At 38.5% G+C, this 21,205-nt stretch overlaps 3 protein-coding genes across 3 annotated transcripts; 1 reads left to right on the top strand and 2 right to left on the bottom strand.

The window, feature by feature from the left end:
* The first annotated feature begins 1,983 nt into the window (after nucleotides 1-1,983).
* LOC137737344 (uncharacterized) lies at nucleotides 1,984-8,377 on the top strand. The gene is made up of 15 exons (XM_068476793.1): nucleotides 1,984-2,264; nucleotides 2,348-2,422; nucleotides 2,998-3,079; nucleotides 3,340-3,443; nucleotides 4,077-4,203; nucleotides 4,628-4,722; nucleotides 5,293-5,416; nucleotides 5,631-5,711; nucleotides 5,848-5,946; nucleotides 6,302-6,460; nucleotides 6,564-6,624; nucleotides 6,714-6,787; nucleotides 6,984-7,028; nucleotides 7,339-7,509; nucleotides 7,605-8,377. Exons 2-15 carry the CDS (start codon nucleotides 2,385-2,387, stop codon nucleotides 8,109-8,111), a joined length of 1,767 nt encoding a protein of 588 aa, XP_068332894.1. The 5' UTR covers nucleotides 1,984-2,264; nucleotides 2,348-2,384; the 3' UTR covers nucleotides 8,112-8,377.
* Nucleotides 8,378-8,530: 153 nt separating this feature from the next.
* On the bottom strand, nucleotides 8,531-11,670 carry LOC137737343 (uncharacterized). Its single transcript, XM_068476792.1, has 2 exons — nucleotides 9,288-11,670; nucleotides 8,531-9,088 (listed from the first exon to the last, which is right to left on the bottom strand). Exons 1-2 carry the CDS (start codon nucleotides 11,382-11,384, stop codon nucleotides 8,648-8,650), a joined length of 2,538 nt encoding a protein of 845 aa, XP_068332893.1. The 5' UTR covers nucleotides 11,385-11,670; the 3' UTR covers nucleotides 8,531-8,647.
* A 3,329-nt stretch (nucleotides 11,671-14,999) lies between these two features.
* LOC137737861 (guanylate kinase 2, chloroplastic/mitochondrial-like) lies at nucleotides 15,000-16,324 on the bottom strand. Its single transcript, XM_068477429.1, has one exon. The coding sequence runs from the start codon at nucleotides 16,150-16,152 to the stop codon at nucleotides 15,271-15,273; it is 882 nt and encodes a 293-aa protein (XP_068333530.1). The 5' UTR covers nucleotides 16,153-16,324; the 3' UTR covers nucleotides 15,000-15,270.
* Between the last annotated feature and the right edge of the window lie 4,881 nt (nucleotides 16,325-21,205).

Genomic DNA, 21,205 nt, shown 5'->3' with positions numbered 1-21,205 from the left:
CTTCTACAGACTAAGGGCTTGTTTGAATGTGTTTTTAAAATAGCTGAAAACATTTTTAGTGAAATTGATTTTGGGTTTCAAAAACACTTTAAGTGCTTTTTGGAAGAAGTATCAGATATTTAAAGTAATTTTTTGTAATACACTTGAATTTTACTAAGGATTGGTTTAAAAAATATTTTCACAAAAAACGGTTCCAGTTATTCTAGAAGTAATTCTAAACGAGTCCTAATTTTTTGTGTGACAAATTTTTGTTGTTGTCGGAGTTGGACATGAGAATAATCGTTATGCTCTAGTTAGTCTTTTATGTACGAGGAAACGACTATTCTTAACATTTTTTATTCGGCCCTTTAAATGGCTAGCTACTCTTAACATTTTTTTTTATATAGTTTTTGGATGACTGGTCTTATCATTTCTCGAAGTGATCAAGGTGGTTAGCAAGGAATTGGGACCAGAATGATTGATTTGCTTATTGCTTGAAGGCAAATGGATGATCCCGTGACACAAAGTGGGAGACCATTTGGTAAGGTGAGTGCTACTTCACATCATGAATTACCAACATTGGTAATTGGTCATTATCATTACCTATTTTACTTTATCTACGCAAATTTTGATTGCAGAAGTCAGAAGCTGTCCTAATTTAATACCCTACATGATCTATAATCCATTTGCATTTGTTTACTTTACTCTCTGGCTTTTTTTTTTAAGAAATGATACGATATTCTTTGAATAGAGAGATACCGTGTAAATGATGAGGAAATGGTGCATAATTGTTTTCAATAAAAATTTTACCGGGAATTTTAGTATGGTCGAAGGAAAAAAAAAAGTGTTCCGCACAAACAACTGAACAATTAACTATCGTCTAAAAATTTATTTTCAAAAGGGAAATAGTATTGGAATTTATATCAACAAAATCAGATTAAAAATAAAAATAAAGGGTTGTTTTATTCACACCCTACGTTTTGTTGACTACACCTATATATACTTTTTAAATCAAAATTTATCTTAATACTTCACATGTTTTCCAATACAACCCTCACACCCCATATGCTATATGTACACCCCACATGCTCTACTTAGACCCCACATCAATACGAAGAACGAAGAAGGCGATGAACAAGCAAATGAATTGGAGTCAAGTATGAAACAAAATTATTTCCCTATTCTCTATTCAATTTATAACATTGTCATCCGGTGGGGTTAAATAACCCATACCTTCTGCCGATCTATTATTTGATAATTGGATTGCGTATAAGATTGTATTGTTCCTTCTCTGTCCGAATATATATGAATTCACATGCACATCTATTTGGCATTCTATCATGGTCAAAGCCAAATTTGTGAACACATTGCATTTTATTATATCAGTTTGTTCTTCTAGGTTGCACCTGCAAAGTAAAAAAAATAAAATGTATTGTTGGTTTTAAACTAACCAATTCCTTTTCCTTTCTCCAATTCCAAAATTTCTCTCATCATAGAATCAAGCAAATTAAAGATCTGCAGAACGAGGATGAAAATAATCTTTTTCCACATTTTGTGCTTTTAGTAGTTAGAGTCTTGTTCTACAATGAAGGACGTGAGTGACTTTGAGAGCTTGAAGAAAAGCAATCTTAGAATACAAGTCTAAATTAACTTGGGGTGTATTTAGAAAATTATTTATTTATTTATAATTTTTTTAGGCCTAAATAGTCATTTTATATTAGATATATATGTCACTAAACAATAAAATTTTATGTGGAGTGTATTCAACAATAAGTGAGGTATTAATAAAAAAACCCAAAATAAAATTATAAGTAGGAAACCAATATCTCTCATTTGTATTAAAATAAATACAGTTAATTAGTTTCTATTAATAATTAATCGCATATATTTTAATACATTTTTATGAATATAAAATACATTCTGCACCGAAAACCCGACCCTTTTACCCGGTTCCAGCTCTGGAATGGAGACGTATGCGTAAGTGCGAGGAGCGAGGGAGGTTGGGAGAAAGAAAAAGAAAAGAAGGAGGGCCAGAGAGGCAAAGAGAGAGACATGCGTCGGGACTCGGAAGGAAAGAGCAACAGCAATCAAATTAATTAAATAATAATAATTAATACTTAAATAAATACATATTTTTTGTTCTTCTTGTTTGCAAGGAAGCAAACACAAAAATTCTTCTCATATTTCCACCCCAACAGCACTGGGCAGGTCCTTTCTTCTTCTTGTTTTCTTATTGGTCTCTGCAACTCCTGATCACCCATCAAGTTCAATTTTTGTTTCTTCAGGTATTATTTTTTGTAATTTTATTTGTTTTTTGTAATATTTATTGTATTTTTTGCTGAAAGAAGTTAAATTTGTGGAAGACCAGCTAACAGCTCGGAGAGGGAGATCGTTTTTTTGAATCTATGGAACAGCTTGTAAACTTTATTATTCGGCCTCCCAGGTGAACAATCACCCTTTAGCCCTCAGTTTACTCTGTAGCTCTTAGATTTCGTATTTTTTGGATTTTGGGATTAGATTTTGTGATGGGTTTTTGTTTTTGCTGTGTTTGGTTGCTGAGAAAGATGGATTTGGAGCTGAAAGTTCGAATCTTTAGTTGCTTTCCTGTTTGGGTTCTCAAGGAAAAAGAAACCCTTTTGCTGAAGTAGCCCAATTCAACTATTTGTTTATTTAGAATTCATAATTTTCTACTATTTCCTCTTTTTTAGTAGAAAGAAATAGAGTATGAAAGCATATGATTTGAAATTTAATTTGATTAGCGTATTTTTTTATGGTAGAGGTGGCGTTGAACCTTGTTTCTGTTTTTCTTCTCCTTCCTCGTATGTTGGAAAGCAAGATCATTTTGTGTAATTTCGGAATTTCTCTGTCCCGTATTTGTTCTGGTGTTAATTTAAGATTTTGTGAAGTTTATTTGTTGAACATGATACTTTGAGCGATTTCTTTGCCTTTCAGAATTAGAAACCGGAATGATTTGTAACTGTTTGAAGAGTATATGAGTTTACGGGTGTTTGGTTTCAGGGCTGAGTACGACCCAAAAAATGATTTGTTGGATCAAGAGTTCATACTGAAAGGGAAATGGTACCAAAGAAAAGATGTGGAGGTAAGCTTTCCATATTCTGTATGTCCGCAGAAGGTAGATTAAGTATTTTATTTCAGTTTCTGAACTTACAAGTGTTCGTCCTGTTGGAGGGCGTAAAAACCTTTTGGATATGCAACCCTTGTGATTGTTTGTCTCAGAAGTTTTTTTATCTTGCACATTATTTTCTGAATGATGTTCACTTTCTGCCTGCTTATGACTTGAGAATTCCTGTGGTTGTCACTTGTCACCTTTCAATATAACGGTGCTTGAAAATCCTGCAGGTGAAAAATAGTCGGGGAGATGTCCTGAAGTGTAGCCATTACACGCCCATTGTTAGTCCAGAAGAAAAGCCTTTGCCTTGTGTGATATACTGTCATGGAAACAGGTCTGAAAATTTATGCTTAGTTTGAGTTTCCATGTTTATTTCATGGGCGTTTCATCCAGTGTTTACAGCCTTTCTGACATTTCAGAACTTGGAAGAATGCAATTTTACTGCTAAAATATGGATTTCATGTAGTAACTAGTAATGAAACAATTCTAAATGCCCTTAATCTTCACCAAGAAAATGAGGTTGCTCGACAAATACTGAAGGTCATAGTTACCTCTGGTTTCACATTCTTTTTAACCCTAGGATATGCAAGCGATGATTATCCTTAATGGTCACTTTGATTCAGTCATATTAATATAGCCTGGAAGAGTACATCCAGTCACAATCTTATATCAGTAATGATTTACTATAGAAGAATATAATACAAAATTATATTATTCTCTTGAGGTTTACTTACAAATGAGAAAACCTAGTTGTCTTTACATGGGCTCTGGGATTCAAAGGTCCTCAACAACCCTACTGATATTATTTGCACATATTACACGTGTGAAGCATATTTCATACTTCATAGCTATGTCATCACTCATGTATATGCTTGTTGTGTCCCTCTGATCTAAATGATATTTTATGCCTTTTTATTTTTCCTCCATAGAATATAACATGACTGACAGCAGCATATTTTGTTGACAGTGGGTGCAGGGCTGATGCCAGTGAAGCAGCCATTATTTTGCTTCCATCAAATATTACAGTTTTCACTCTTGATTTCTCAGGATCCGGAATCTCCGGAGGAGATCACGTGACTTTAGGGTGGAATGAAGTAAGTACTCATAACTATTTATAACAGATTTATCATAACGACCAGAGCACAACAACGTGGAATGGGTTTGTTCCACATTATTTCTATGTTGTATGACGACTACTGTTGACTTAAAGAATTTGTAAGTTGAAATGGAAGGTGTAATAATGAGCCCACATAGAAGAGAGATTAATTAAGAATTGGTCCATTGAGTATCCAAAATTGTAGTTAATATATCTAAGAATTGGTCCATTGAGTATCCAAAATTGTAGTTAATTATATATCTTTGAGGGTGCTCCATACGTTTTCTTGGTTTGTCAAAACTGTCTTTGTGAAGATGAATGCTAACTTCTTTATGAAATTTTCTGTGTTTCTCCTTATTTATGCATGTAGTTACCATTCTGAATCTTGGGAATTGGCACCTGACTTTCTAACTATTTTTCAGAAGGACGACCTGAAGACTGTGGTTGATTATTTGCGAGCAGATGGAAATGTATCTTTGATTGGTTTGTGGGGCCGTTCAATGGGTGCTGTTACTAGGTTTTGCTCATTCACTTATTGCTTAATTGTAAACGTGCATATATGAATGTAGATTTAGGAGATCTTTCAGTTAATTGTATTAAAGGTTGAATAAATTTTGAAACACAAAAAAGGCGTATCAATGTTTCTGGAAGATTTTTATGGCCAGTAATTAGTTCATCATTTCTTCTGGTTCTTGGTATGGTGGCTAGAGTTATGACCATTTCATGAGCTCGTAACTTGATGGCTGCAAAGCCTCACATGGCACCTGTGGTTTTGAAACTATCTAATCAATCTGTACTTTTGCTTGTATTATGTGTAATATTCCCCTAAGTGTTTGCATGTGGCCATTGTCCTCCTTAACTGATTGTATAATAAAATACGGATAACATTTAAAGGCTATGACGACCATAATAACAACAATTGAAGAGTCCATTAGGTTGAACAACAAGTGAAGAGATTATGGTGTGCAAGGTGGTGATAAGATATATTAGTATATGAAACCAGATGTACGCTCTGCATCAATACTTGGATCTTTGTTATTACTTGAGGGTTAGCGTATCTGCTATTAACCATATACATATTTGGCAGTCTTTTGTATGGAGCTGAGGATCCTTCAATAGCAGGAATGGTTCTTGACAGTCCATTCTCTGATTTGGTTGATTTGATGATGGAATTGGTGGACACTTACAAAATTCGTTTGCCTAAGTTCACTGTAAGTAGATCCTATGTCTGATTGTCTGGGTGTTGCAACTGAATTTTGGTGCATATTGTGGGAATAGATTGCTCTTAATTAAAGCCCTTCTGATGGTCGCTATCAGTTCTTGCCTATATTGGGCAATGAAGTTTTGTTGTTTATCAGTTGTAGCTGCATACTGAGTCATGACTGTTATAACCTCTGACCTTGACCTTTTTTTTCGCTTACTTAGGTGAAGTTTGCAATCCAATACATGCGGAGAGCTATCCAGAAAAAGGCAAAATTTGACATAATGAACCTGAACACCATTAAGGTACCTTATCTATGAATGTTTTTGAATATAAGACAAAACACATTGGAATAGAAAACCCAAATTTATGTTCTTTGTCACGATATTTCATACACTTAAAGTTCTCTTAATTTCTGGTTGACTATTTTTTTTTTATTAGGTAGCAAGCTCTTGCTTTGTTCCAGCTTTGTTTGGGCATGGCATTGATGATGATTTCATACAACCCCATCATTCAGATCGTATATTTGAGGCTTATATGGTAAATATCCATAATGTGATTACTATAATTTTGGCATGACATACATTCTGGCTTGCATCTTATGGGTGAATCTGTGTCTTATACAATGTTTGGGTGCGTGTAGTGTCTCGTACGGTGTTTACATGGAGTTGAAACAAATTAGAACTCTCAATTTTCTGTGACGTCTAATGAGTTTGGTATCATTACACAAACCAGCTAGCACTTAGTCTAGTGGTATTTCTTGTCCAATTGTAGAAGAGCTCCCAAGTTAGATTCTCCTCCCCGATTATAAAAGGAGATGCCTCCTGCTTCTACTCTCCCTTGGTTTTCATCATTCTGTCTTCCAAATATCCTTATGTAAATGAGAACTTTGCAGGGAGACAAAAACATCATCAAATTTGAGGGAGATCACAATTCTCCACGACCTCAATTCTACTTTGATTCTATAAACATCTTTTTCCACAATGTTTTGCAACCCCCGGAGGATGAGGTTGTGGAAACATTTTTTGACACTTTACACGAGACCTTTGGTAAGGTAAAAAAAGCTGCAATTCATTTGGCTGTGAGTTTCTATTGTATAAGAATTGCTAGATTTAGCGTTCACAGCCCTTCTCAAATGTTGACTGCTGTACCTGCAGGGTAGTTGGAGAAGTGTGCTCACAGCTGATTATGATCACGGATGTTCAACTGCTGCTGCAGGTGATTAAAGTTGCTTATTTTCTCTTTAACTTCTCAAGTGCACCGGCTCTTTATTTGGCTAATCTCCTATCGATTACTTTTACCTGCAGAAGCACCACCTGGCAGCGGCCAACAGGATGCCATTAGACAACTCCGTTCAAGAAGACCCATGAGTCGGATGGAGGTTAGTGTTCATTCTTATTTTGTTTGCACAAATGAAAAACGCTGCATTAAAAGAATATTTTAAAAAGGGAGTACGTAGATATTTACAACTGTTAGAGTGGGGAAATACAGAATAAAGCATTTTGAATGATGTTTACTGTTCTGCAGGTGGATTAACTATATTTTTTTTCTTTTTATCTTCTATGATTTTTCCTCAGGTTCCTTCTGGTATTTCATCTACCGATGGGCAATCCGAATCCAAGGTATTTTGCATTTTCTCTTATGATGAAACTGCTTCCAAATCCCAAATTTCCTTCCTTGTAATTAACATGATGCAGTAGCGTGACATATGCCTGATCACTTGATCAGTATTCTGAAATATTTGCTCAAATTAATAAAAAAAGAAACCTTTGTGCCGATGTAGCTGATACTTGTGACAGATTGGTACATGATGTGGCTCACAAATTTTATGGTACATTGGTGCAAGAGTAGTTTGAAGTCATCATGTCTGGTTCTATCTGTTAACTATAAACATAACTAAGTTAAATGTCTTGATTATATATGGTGGTGCAGGATGGACAAACTGATAATGGCCCATCATCTTCTGATATGATTAGCTTTGAATTCGCAAATGGCAGTCCTTGTGGGCCCCATGTTCCAACCACGATGGACGATGATCAGTATGTAGAATACCAGCTTGATGACCTGGAAGGTTTTCCAAGTGATGTCGATGAGGAAGAAAGGGTGAGTTAAATAGTTGACCTAGATGAGTTCTGGATTCAGGACCTTTTTGAATGACTGCTGAATTTGAATTAACGTTTTAACTCATAAATTACCAGATGTTCATGGAAGCAGTGATGTTATCACTAAAAGACTTAGAAATGAGAGACTCTCAGGCAGAGGAACAATCGCCCTTGGATACACCTGATTCTCTAAATTTGTTGCAAAAAGATGACCAGCCGGATGATGCATCTACTGCAGAGAAGCAAGAGCTGTTGGAGACAGAATCTACTTCCACTTCAGTTAGGCACTTAGGATCCTCGAAAACAGAATCTATTTCTACTTCAGTAAGTAAATCCCACGATTCGAGACCTGAAGATCAAACTCCAACAAGGGTTCCAACAGCAGAACCTGCATCGCAAACGCCTCTATCCATAATGGATGGGAGCGCGGGGCCATCTAGCCAAAGCGATACATCAGCAAGCATCCAAAGAACATCAGATAGTGACTTGTCAGCCAAGACGACAGCCACAGTAACGGTGGTAAAAAATCCTGCAAGCAATGTCATGGATGGTTTGATACGGCGTTGGGATTTTAACTTCTTTAGAAACAACCACAGTCGATAGATGACTCGTTTCCGTATTTTTTTCGTTTTCTCCGTAGACAATATGATTGTATTTGTTTGTAACTAAAGTGTCAGGGTTCATGATTTGTAAAATGCTCGTCTGGAAAAGGAAAACCCGAACCGGAAAACGGAAAAGAATAGAAAGATTGCTGTGAAAAGTTGTATTGATTTTAGTTGTAACATAAAAAAAAAAAAGGTTTCTTCTGGTTCCAGATTCTTATATTGTGTCCGCAACACAAATGAATATATTATTTTGTTTTTCTCGGAGTTCTGATGTGCAAATTATCTGTCAATATCTTCCTTTCACATGTGCCACGTATAATTTTTAACAAGTTAGGGCTGGTGAGCAGAATCGGGACTTCAGGTGTAAGGGTAAATGCTCTTGATTATGTCGTGACAGAAGGCAACAACTTCCTCGGGTTAAGTAGAAATTTGAATGTTGATAATTCGTGTATTGCAATTACAGTTTAATTTACAGTACAAGAACTTTCTCCAAAATATTAACGGAGTTTAAATATGTGTTTTAAGTGTACCGCATTATGCTGCATCATTTGACCCTTCAGCTAGCAACCCCAAAGCAGTCTCTACCAGTGAATGGATCATGGTGCTGTGCCGGCTCATTCCTACGGTACCAGAGAAAATGTTGAAGCTTTCGAGTTCTGCGGTTGTCTCTAGCACAAAATCCAGCTCCTTTTCCATCCCCAAATCCCTGAAAACTCGTACGTTTTCCGGTTTGTCTCTCATCATACAGATTGCCAACTCTATGGAAAACCTCCTTATTCTTGGAACTTTGATCGGTGGATGCCTGTACTTCTTCAGAATCTGGACTAGTTCATTTGCCACTTCTCCCTCAGTGATTCTGGCTTTCTTAAACATGAGGTTTGATTCTTCGGGAGACAAGAATGTAAGAACCGGTGCTGCTAGTCCTACCATTGCTTCCTGCAGTTTGTGTTCTTCTGAAGTGATTGCTCGAAGCACCTGCAATCAAAGACAAATGAGTAAGAAATGAGTCTCTGGAGCAGAAAAAACAAACCTACAGCAACTCTAGTCACATGTTATATTCGATTTGTCAAACTTAAATGTATCAGATTCTTCGGCAAGAAAACATTACTCGTACTTAACATATGTTAGTGCTGAATAAAAGTAGAGGTAGGCAATGTAGCAAGGAAGAACTTACTGTAGGTGCTGCATTTGTAACTCCCTTCAGCTGGTGGAAACAGTTTGAGCCGTTGTAGGTGCACAGATTCCTAAGAATCCTAGCAGCGTTCACGCAAAGCAATTGATCCTCAAGAGCTTCAACGAGGTTCTCAAGTACTCCCAATTTTAATATCCGCAGACAATTATTCTTGCTCTCTAACACCAGCATAGCCAGCGCTTCTCCAGCTTTGGTCCTCACCTGTTTATTATTCTCCAGCATTCCCTTGTTGAAGAAAATGTTGAACAACTCCTTAAGAACTCCACCTGTTCCACCTACTCTCTCAGTTGCATCTGCTTCCAGTGCCAGACTCGTTAAGATTTCAATTCCCAATTCTTGCAGCATTGGATGTTTCTCTCCACATCTCAAAATATCTCTGATATTGCTGATTGTGAAAACTATCTCCGAAAGATTTCTCCTTAGGTTCTTTCCTGTGTTTCCGGTTGTGCTTGCAAGCCTCTTCACCAACTGGAGTGATCGTTTCAGCGTCAGTATCTGAGCATTAGGCATATCAGTCACTTCATTTAGAAGCCTCTCATCAGCATGAGTAAAGTCTATGATCTTGGGCAGGAGGCCTCTTGTGTTTCCAATCTTCCCACAGTTGTCGTGAACACGCGCAAGTTTCTTCAAAATAAGTAATCCCAAATGGTTGAATGTCAAGAATCCGTAGTTTGGGTGGTCAGAAATGATCCTTTTTTCACTGATCTCGTCAGCTGCACCACTTGAGCTCCTGCAGGTTTGGAGCAGAGATGAGATTGATTCCATTGCGCCGGGAACTCCAGCTACCCGAATGGAGTTCTGATTTTTGCCAGCGAGTTTTGACAAAATCTGTGCTGCTGACCTTCTGATCTCCTCCTCCTCTTGATCTGTCCAATTCAAAATCTCAACCAATCTTTCAATCACTGCAATATTTAGACCAATCTTCTGCAATGTATCATGTGAATACAGCTGGTTCATTGAAAACTGTCGAAGAATTCTCGCTCCAATGAGCTTCTCATCGGGGGAATTCGAACCCAACAAGTCTATTCCAAAAGTGACCATATCCATCTTCAAGCCATCAAAAATGCTTCCATCAATACACCTCGAATACGCATCATAAAAAAACCTCCTAACCGAAACCAACCCCGAAGGCCCCAAATCACACTCCTTGTTCACCTCCTCCAACAATTTAAAATAGCTTATCATAATCTCACCGTAAGCTTTCTCCATAAGAAACAACAGAGCTTCTGCCAATGCTAACGAATAAAAAATAATAAGAGCAGACTGCCTGTTCCTCTTGTCAGTGTCCCCCTTTGCGACCTCTCCATAGTTGTGCTTCACGAGCTTCACAAGCGAAAGAGCCACGCATGATGAGGCGGACAGGAGCTGGAGCCAGTAGAGCAGCTTACTTACATGCTTCGCGCGAAAAATCCATTTCGCGTAAGGCAGGAGAGGGACTTCCGAGCTTGTCCAAGTCCGGACTATCTTCCTCTGAAGATCAGAGTTTCGCGACGACTCTGAATTTCCACTAGTCCTCGTAATGTCTCTGCTGCGTTGACTTTGTTTCCTGACCGCAAGTTTCTGCACAGGCCTGAAAAATGCTCTGATGCTGCGGATCACGGCACTAGAGCTGATTCGCAGCTCACGAAAGCTGTTGATACCAGCATCGGTTATGGACCATGTGGCCTGGTGCTGCCACTCCAGCTCATGGCTCCTGCTGAAAATTCTTGTCCCTTCTATCAGCAAAATGATCGTGATGAACCAGAAGTCAGTCTGGTCTAATACAATGGCGAAACCGCCTAGCAGAACCACAGTTGCCCAGATGAAACCGAGGGTTCCTAGGCCGGTTGCTGTCTTTTCGAGCACTGCTAGACGGAGCGCGAAAAGGGTCAGCTTTTTCTCTGGTGCTGGGACTGGCTGTGCAGTTGGAGGACCAACGGAAGCTGTAGCGCTGCTGTCTGTCTTCCCAATGCTGTTCTGAGGCTCGAACACTGTGTTGATCGTGGCGCTGCTTGTTTCGTTGAGGTGGGGATGAAGAAGCTCGTCAATCTGCAAATGAATGCTTCCTTCACCTTCTCCTGAGTTATTGTGCTCAACCATGTTGCTCTCTCTCTCTCTCTCTCTCTTTGGTTTTTCAAACGTAGGGGATTAGGCGAGATTAGCTGCTCTGGATGGCGGAAACACTCGTGAACCTCAATTCCGATTCTCCTCCTCTCCCGGTCTCGATTTTGGATCAAATATGATTGTATTGCAGAAGTAGATGATAGAATTGAAGCTGTAGAAAAGGATGAGGGGATGGATTTATAAACAAGGAGGGAGGAAAATGAGCTTGGGGAGCACGTTTAATCTGTGGAAATGGAGAGGAAAGAGTGAACGTCATATTTTGCTTTTGTAATTTTCCTCCTTATTTAACTCCTAAGTTTGTTATGTTTTGTTGGAAATTTAGTTTTTGCTCTTCTTCCCTTAGATTCAACGTCTCTTTCTTGCTTCCACTAATTAGTTTATTGATTAGCGTCGCAATCAAATTGGTTAGAGTAGTATTTTTTTTTTTTTTTAATCCGGAATCCATTTTAACAATTCTCTTAATATATTGTGAATTTTCAAGTCTAGTACATGGACAACACAAATTGGGTGTCGTGAAACACATGTGATCATTGTACTTCACACACATGACAATCCGGATTTGATACCATACTAACTACATTGAAATATTTGAGAATTAAAAAGAAAACGAAGAAGAAAATATGAACCATGAGAGATAAATTTGAATCTCCTAAGTTAGAGAATAACTTTCATACCATGATGATACCGTTGGTATGATATTAGAATAAAGTTAATAAGAGCAACTAATGGACACAGAAGCCTACCTACTTTCAATAAGCAAAAAGTGCCTTTTATGTATAACTTTTCACTTTATCTGAAAGAAAACCAATAAGAAGGAAAGGGTGGTGCCTGCTAAAGAAATTGCTTGGTGTTTTTCTCTCAATTTTGAATTTTCCACTTTAGCTTGGAGACATTGACTTCTACTTTTTTTTCTTTCTAAAGACATTATGTTCCCAAAAAGTCATTTATGTAAATCACAGTTTGATTCATGTATAAAAACAATTTAGTAAACATAAAAGAAATTTTATGCACGTCAAACATCTGTAAAAAAGAAAGACGTAAACATTTACCTTTTGTTTTAACGATTCTTAGAGATATCCGCATCTATCTTTTTTTATGTAATAGTAGCCCCTAATCAATAATTTCCTCCCAGTCTTCCTCTTATTAGATAAACTTTCCAATGAAATGCTATATTAATATATTATGCCAACTAAGCATCTGATAATCGTTAGGATATGAGGACATAATGTTTTTAAACTAGCCAAAGTTTGAGTCCTATTAATTAATTTAAAACTCCAGAGCATTTGCTCTTGCATCCGATACTTCGTGTTCAAATCTTCCTTCCTATAATTTAATATAGATTATCGTATCGTTTATAAAAAATAAAAAAATAAAAAAAAATAATAATTATTTAAAACTCCATCTAATCATATACATGCATAAGCCAGCATACTTGTTCCTCTAAGATCAATTTATTAAAAAGATCGTGGATTTATCAAAAAGAATATTCGTCTTATGTGTAGGATTCGCAAATTTGTTGGTCATGGTTTGCAGAAAAAGGTTTTTATTAGTTCTATCTACACATTCATTTTTATTTTTGATACATTCCTCTTAATTTTCAACCGTCAAATCCGATCATCAAATCGAACAAATTCAAGAAGTATAGCGCTTCTTTTTGGATCAAATCTTGCATAAAAGCGTTATGAGTTCATTTGTGTCAAGTTGAAGGCTCGGATGGGTCCCGCTCCCCGCTCTCCGCTCTCCGCTCTCCTACAATCCCTTCTGAGTTTGAGTGCACGGATCCAATTTCTGTCAAAGAGTGTTTTGGGCAACAGCTAAGCCTGGAAGGCCGTGGCTTTTAGTTTTAGTTAATTAAGGTTGCATTTGATCTTTATTGGCTCTAAACTTGGTTCCTTCTAGTTAATTCCACGTACATAGAAAGTCTCAAGGCCGAGTGATTTTCGGTTTATTTGGAACACGGCTACGTGATGTTACTAATTCACTAAATCATGTTACCTATAATTTATTTTCTATTAATCCACTAAATCATGTTGCATGATTTTCAGCTTATTTGGAACACCTCTACGTAATGATACTACACCACTGTAGTCTGTAGTTGTATTCCTAGCCAATCAAATAGTTACAGTACTTGATTGTTTTGAGATGCCGCCACAGCTGTATCTAAGTTTTAGGTAATCTGTCCATAATAGTGGAATGAGTAGTGGAAGCAACATTTTAGAATTGGGTATTGAATGAGTCTGCTGTTTTGGGTGGATTTCAAGTTTGAAGTCATGGGTGTTGAATGAGTCCTATGGATTAGGTTAGATGCTAGAGTAAGATAATTTGGCTGTGCTAGGGAGAAGACATATTTTAGACAACTTGATCAAATTCTTCTACCTAAGCCAGGTCATGACCAATCGGTCCAATCTTCCCGTGGGGCAGCATCGAAATTTCGAAACTATCAACCAAATCAGCTCAACACATAAAATTGAATCTTCAATTCAGACTTATATAGAATAGCAGCAACAGTCGCTAACATACGGAAAAAAACAGGTAGCGGCATATACCAACGTTCTCAGGCCTTTTCAGAACAAACAGAATACAGCAAAAACAAGCAACACTAAGCACTTAAGGTCCCTCTCTTAGCTAAATTCCAGCTCAAAGTAGAAAACAAAAACTAAAGTGTGCCTCTAAGCTTATTAAGCTATATGATGGCTAGAGGAAGTCAACGTCAACACACATCAGCGTTTAATCTATACGAATTCAAGACAAACAAAGAGATGACAACGGGGTAGGATTGAATTATGAACTTAACCACTTAAACATCATCATGAAACATAGCAGTCTATACATTGGAGAATATAAAATTAAATGTATGATGCAAGATCTAATTCTGGACTATCGATACCTGACCAAGAAAATCCAACCGGTGAGCAGCTTGGGTTATGAATTGGGAAAACTATGTAGCCCATGAGCAGAAATTATTTAAACAATAGGAACTTTATGCATGTTTAACAGGCCTAGCTACAACACAACAGATCCATGTCAATGGCTGCTAGATTAGTTAACAGACTTTGCACAATGGCGCAGTAAATATTTGCATCCTTCAAGTGACAAACAAAACCACATAATTCTTTGAACCAGTTGAGCATAAGATGGGGAATACCGGAATAGGCAGGTTGAGCAGACAGGTTCGGCATTTAGACGGCCATAGATGATATCTGATAGCAAGGAGATCGAAACCAGATTTCACTCTAAACATGAAGCTAACATAGATTGATTTCTCTAATTCACCTGTTTAAATGTCCCGCTAATATACAAAGACAGGACTTCTGTAAACGTTGAGCAAAGCCAGCGTGAAGTGAAGCATTTTGGTTCAGTATGGAGCACGATGGTTATCAAAGGGTTGTATAGCAATAAAAATATGTCACTTCTTGTTGCTTATCTCGTAACGAACTCATTTTACTAAAAGTTTGTGCCATAAACATCTCCAATGAACCTGAATATTTCGTAATCAACATACCTTCCACTAATTAGTGCATCAAATTCGACCATATCTAACACCGTATGCTTAAGGATCACTAGTGTGGATGCATGCTTAATAAAGATAACTGCGATAAAGATAATAGCTTGCTTCCAATTTCTTGAACAACACATTGTGATTCTGTGAACTGCAACTACTTAAAGCAGTTGATTTTCCTAGGTTCTAAAATTCACATTCAAATTGTTACAAAATAAACAACTTCCTATAAAACCATTAGAACTCGGATCATAGCGTGCATTCTTCCACACGCGAAACTAATCCATTCAAATTCAACAGTTTATAACTAAAATTAAAATCGAAAAACACAAATTCGACCCGCTACCACAGTTACCTCCACAGCTATATCACAGAACTCTTCTGCTGCACCTTAGCTTTCTCCGCGTCGATAATGGACTCTACCAACTTAACAGCACTGTCCAACCTCCCCTCCGCATTCACCACCACATAATCGAAATTCTTAACATGCTTCACCTCCTCCCTAGCCGTCGCAACCCTCACAAGAAGCGACTCCTTCGTCTCGGTTTTCCGGTCAATCAGCCTCTCCACAAGCTTGGCCTCACTCTCCGCCATCAAAAATATGAAAACACCCGAGTTCCCAAGAATCTTCCTCAGAGTCTGAGCACCCTGGATGTCGACTCTCAAAACGATGTCGTACCCTTTCCCCAATTCATCCCTAATCTGCTGTTTGGGAATCCCCTTGTAGTCTCCATACACCAGCGCGTACTCCAGAAGCTCGTTCCTCTCCACCATTGTCAAAAACTCGTCTTTGCTCACAAAGTAATAATCTTTGCCGTGAACTTCGCCGGGACGCATTGCGCGGGTCGTCGCCGTTACCACGAAATGCAAGTTCTCGTTGGAATCCTTGAGCTTTTTTATGACGGCGTCCTTCCCGACGCCGCTGGGGCCGCTGATGACGATAATTAGGGGGCTGGGGCTGGGCCAGAGCGGCTCGGAGCTGAAGGCCGATCCCAGAGAGGACTCCAGAGCGCGGAGGAGCTCGGAGCGGTCGGCTTTTTCGATGTGGGGAATGGGAACCGAACCGGGTCGACGGGCGTCGCCCATTTGGGAGGATAAGGGTCGGGTGTTGGAGGGAAGTGAGGGGGTAGGTTTTGGGTAGGGGCGGTGGAGGGAATTGGGGGTTGGGAGGATTTTGGGGCGGAGGAGGAGGGGGGGAGGAGGGGAAAAGCGAGAGAGAGAGGAGGTGAGGAATCTGCGAAACATCGAAAGGGAGAGAGAGAAGGGAGGAAGGTAGCTGGGGGTGCACTATATGAGGTTGGGGAAGCAGAGCATGGAATCGAAGCTCTGCGGTTATCGGTTAAAGTAGATATGGTCCTTTTTTGGGCTGAGCCTAACCAACACCAACAAGGCTTGGGGCCTTGGAAAGGATGGCAGGCGGCGGCACCGTGCAATTTCAGGGGGTGTATTATGTTTGTGTAGAGAAAAAGAAATATATGGAAGATGTCCACTATCACCTGGTGTTTCAATTTAGTAAAATATGAAATGCATTGAAACGATATGCTACGATAGTGTAAATTCATCTACACAAGTTACCTCGTTATACGAAGTTTGATAGATTTTTATAATTGCAAGTGCTTGTAGCTAAAGTTAATTAAGAACATTCGCTCATGCATCTGAAATCTCGTTTTTGAATCTTCCTTCTCGTAAGAGCAAGTCCACTCATTTTAGGAAGGCAAGGGCAAGGGCAAGGCATTGAAATTGTCCTTACTATTCACTATGAACAATAATTGCCTTTGTGCAAGTCCACTCATTTTTGGAAGAGTAAAAACAATTACTAGTACAAATATATTTTCAACCACTCTCATCACGTCACGTGTCATTATCCATTAATGGCAGAGTAGTTATCAGAGGTGGTGTTGAGGGAAAGCGAAATGTGCGATCGCACAAGGTCCCAAATCCCCAAAAAAATTTCCATCTAAAATTTATATGTAATAATGCTATATATTAAAAAAAATAATTGCTTTTATTAGCATTTAAAATCTCATTGTGCATTTCCTTGTAAGTGTAATTTTTTTTTTCTTTCTAAATATAAAATTTGGAGTGTACAATGAGATATTTAAAATGCTAATAACAACACCCTAAAAACGATTTTTTTTCAATTCTATTATATAATAATGTTATATATTCAAGTGAAACTTTCAAGTTAGAGTTTTTGAAGGTTATATTTGTAGTTCTTTTACTTATTATTTAATGACATTTATAAATTTACAATCAGTGAGTCTTAAGTTTGTTTTTATTTAAGTTATTACTTTCTAGCATCAGTACATTGTCTTGCGTTCTTCTTAGCAATAATTATTGCAGTAGGATAATGACTAGGAGGATTTGAAGGGCATTATGACATTAATATTTCCAAGGTTTAGCCAAGGCTTAGCTCAGGACCCTACTACTCATCGTATTTGATTTGGTATTGCTACCGCACAAGACTTCAAGAGTCATGATGATATTACTGAGGAACGTTTTTATCAAAATAGTTTTACCTTTCATTTCAGGCAATTAGCAATAATTTGTTTGTGGACTTCCGAAAATCTGTTTCATGTAGCTTGGCAAGGAAATTTTGATGCATGGGTACTTTTTCTAAAATACCTATCTTAAGAAGAAGTCATTTTATAAATTTCGCACATGACTCCTAAAATCTTAAAGACGGCCCTGGTTGTTATGCAATGCCTCCATGAACCTCCCTAAAAAGAAAGGTCCGTTGTAGCTTGTAAACCTGCTCAACAAAATGTCAAAAACCAATAATTGCTTGAAGGTGTTTGGAAGAGCTACCAAATAATGCCGGTGAGCCAAGAATTTTCCTACGGATGGGCGACGTGCAAAACTCCCAAAAGAATTTTAAGCCAAAAGTACTCATATAAATCAAACTATACTTTTTTTTTTTATATATATAGACCGAGTTTGATTCCCATCGATTTTCTTTTCCTTGTCAAATCGTGAAATCCTGTCCTTGGAATTTTACTATTCATTACGTATCTTGTAATTTAAATTCGTATTTCATGTTTACGTTATTTACATTAGTTAATTTTAACTCTGTTAGTTTTAGGAATTAAATCGATTAGTTATTCGGTTTGAATTTTTGTAATTAATCTTTAAAATTCGTCAACCTTTTGAAGTCACAATTAGTGTTTTTAAACAGATCTCGAAACCATGAGCTCATAGACGAAAGTCGTTTGCGAGTCCGGATTCTAATGGTATAGTTATAGACATTTGAATTGTTATTTAAATTTTAGTTTATAAATTAAGTAAACTCCCACTAGGTGGGAATGAGAACTAATCAAGGGCTTGGTTTCGACTCAATCAGTTAATGGGTTAAGTGGACCAATCAGCTAGAAGGAGAAGGGACCAATTAAAAATTAGAAAGAAAGGCAGCAGCCAATTAGGAGAGGAGAGAGAGACCCCACTTTTCCCGTCTACCATCCCCGCGCAGCAACCCGTTTTTGACCGAGCGATTTCCGGCCACTTCCACTATTTTTTCAAACGATCTTCACCCATCCAACACCTGCAAGCCCTTCCACAATCCCCCATTTACCTTATTCACCCAGATTTGAGGATTTTTAAGTCCAAAGCCGTGTAAAACAATGTGGTGAACCGTGGAGTTTTAACGGCGATTCAGCCATTCCGGTGAGTCTAACCACCCACTACCACCCTTAATCAACTCCCCTTGGACCCAGGAACAAGACTCAACCAGTTTTAGGGGCGTCGGAGCACTGAGGAAGGAGAATCGAAGCTCACCCATTCTAGGGTTTCTGGCGGATTTAAGTGAAATTGGAGCTTTTCCCGGTCCAATCGGACTTGGTCACATGTATAAAACTTACTCTACTCATTGAAATCTTCATTCCTGTAAAATTTGAGAATTTTTGGAAAAAGTTGAATTTCTAGCAAGTCAGGCGACGCGTGGGCCGAGGCACCCCTTGACCACCCTAAGGTACATTTGATTCCCCGATTCCATATTTGACATCCGATTAATGGAATTCTATCGTTTGAATATATTTTCGTTAAGGTCCACCACTTGAATATTCTAACAAATGACGATCCAACCGTTGGATCGCCATCAAACTTTGAGCTATTATTGTACGTAATATTTAATGACCTTAGGAACTTACAAATCGAAAATCTAGTGGTTGAATCTTATGGAGCAAGTGACGTACGATCGTAGACCCTACCTTTGAGCGACAGTTCAACTTCTCTTAAAATATTATTAAGAGGAACCTATTGAAGCTATGGTTATATGAATTATTGAAGGAATTCTAAATGTGGGCTTATACTGTGTTTAAGGCGGCGATAGAGCGTGACACCTTGATTCTCGTGCTTGGGTGCGTTAGCGCGGATCCCAGGTGAGTGACTTTAATATATGTGATATAGTTATTACCCTGAAAACTCCCATGCTAGTATACTTTGTGGATATAGCATAGATTTCTAAAATATGTTTTATGATAAATAATTGTTTTTATAAAATGTGCCATCGATCTACTTTATGAAATGTTATGTGACTTGGATATTTGAGCTGTTTATGAATTGTGTTTTAAAATATGTATTTGATTGTTTGATAAACGTGAGGGCTAGTAGAGGACTGTTACCCTTATGTCACGGGGTTAGTTGACGTCGAGTCTGCACCATGCAATGGTACATGGATGGTCCTGCTTGGTTAATTCGCGATAAAGGACCATACTATTTATGGATTGTGCTTGGTTAATCCGCAATAGGCGATCTTTATATCTTTGGTATGGTCATACACAAACTTAGGGGTGATCATGCTTGGTAATCTGCGATAGGGAATCACAGCCTAACAGATGCGTAGGAGTGACTCTGCTTGGTTAATCCCCGATAAGGGGTCACTATGTTACACCCGCCCCTGCTTATAAGGATAATTCTGTAATTCTCCCTAAAAATTTATAGAATTATCACTTTAGTCCTCATTTTTGTCACACAATCAAGATCTGAAAATTTAGTCTACTACTCTACCCTAGACTGCCACGTGGCAGCACCTTAACCCACTTCTCTTTTTCTCTTTTGTCCCCCTCCCTGCCATGTCCCTCCTTTCTTCTTTCTTCTTTTTTCTTTTTTCTTCTTTTCCTTCTTTTCTTTTGTTTGTCTGCACCTTTTTCCTCTCCTTCGAAAACTCCCCCATTTCTCTCCCCCTTCTACCCGTGACAGAGCACACACACATACACCCATAGTCGCACCTGCTTGAGGACACAACCATCATCATCATCACCAAACCTCATCTCTTTCTCTCTCCCTTGCCCGCACCATCGTGAGGAGGTAGGAATCCCAGCAACTCCGGCGAATTTAGTTGTTTTTCCGGTTGGGTAAGCATGGTTTCTTCCTTTTTAGTCAAGTTAGATGTTGGTTAAATGTGGTTACTGAGATGGGTTCATGAATTTTCAAGGTTTTGGAGAGTTTTTGGCACGGGTGAAGGCTCACCCAGATTTTCTGGCGAGTGTGTGTTTTCCTAGGGAATTTCCGGCCATCACAGGCCGTTTCACGGCGAACCCAAGGTATAAAATTACTCCTCTCGTCTAGTGCTTCATTTTGGTACCTAGAGTGGGGTCTAGTTCACGTGTTTGAAGTTGGCCGGAGCTATGGAAGCTCCGGTGTTCTTCTCCGGGCACCCAGGCCTTCGGGCCATCTCCCACACCCACGGGCCTTAGGCCTGATTTGGGTCTTTGGCCCAATACCCTCACCCTTTCCTTTTTTTTATTTTTAGTTTATTTCATTTAAAAACTCAAAGGCCTTAGGGCCTTGGTTGCAGCCCAAACCCATTCCCCTTTTTAATTAGGCCTTGGGCCGTGAGGTTCAAAAACCCAAACCCAACCCACTTAAAACCCTAGCCCAAAACCCTAACCCAAAACCCAGTGACCCGTGACCCATTGACCTTTGACCCGTTGACCGTTGACTGGGTCAACGTTGCCTTTTGACTTTGACTATTCAACTGTCAACGTTGACTTTTTGAGTTTTCGTGCGGGGACCCTCCTAGGCTAATTTTGACGTTCTGAACCCGTTTCCGATGTCCGTTTTCTCAAATTCAATCGTTTGAGTAGAGTTTGACTGAAAGTACTCAATTATGTGTTTAGGTGCGATTCTTAGCGGTGATTCTGTTATTCCTGTTTGGTACGGCTTGCACCATCGGTGTACGGTGAGTGGACCCCTTCTAAAAATGCATGTTTTAATGGTAGAATTGCATACACAGAAAAGCATGACTTTACGATTATGTTTTATGAAACGTTTTGAGATAACATGTTTACTAAGGCTAGTTTGA

This window comes from Pyrus communis, chromosome 6 (genome assembly GCF_963583255.1).
Source record: "Pyrus communis chromosome 6, drPyrComm1.1, whole genome shotgun sequence".
In the NCBI taxonomy this organism is placed as follows: Eukaryota; Viridiplantae; Streptophyta; class Magnoliopsida; order Rosales; family Rosaceae; genus Pyrus; species Pyrus communis.
The sequence above is the reverse complement of the archived record's forward strand: the minus strand, read 5'-3'. Positions and strand labels throughout refer to the sequence as shown.

Bases quoted from the DNA above. Each gene is read 5' to 3' on its own strand.
- LOC137737344 (XM_068476793.1), top strand. From the start codon at position 2,385: ATGGAACAGCTTGTAAACTTTATTATTCGGCCTCCCAG. The intron at 5,712-5,847 runs GTACCTTATCTA...TTTTTTTATTAG, and splicing joins TGAACCTGAACACCATTAAG to GTAGCAAGCTCTTGCTTTGT. The intron at 7,029-7,338 runs GTATTTTGCATT...ATGGTGGTGCAG, and splicing joins ATGGGCAATCCGAATCCAAG to GATGGACAAACTGATAATGG.
- LOC137737343 (XM_068476792.1), bottom strand. From the start codon at position 11,384: ATGGTTGAGCACAATAACTCAGGAGAAGGTGAAGGAAGCATTCATTTG. The intron at 9,089-9,287 runs GTAAGTTCTTCC...CTTTGATTGCAG, and splicing joins TTACAAATGCAGCACCTACA to GTGCTTCGAGCAATCACTTC.
- LOC137737861 (XM_068477429.1), bottom strand. From the start codon at position 16,152: ATGTTTCGCAGATTCCTCACCTCCTCTCTCTCTCGCTTTTCCCCTCCT.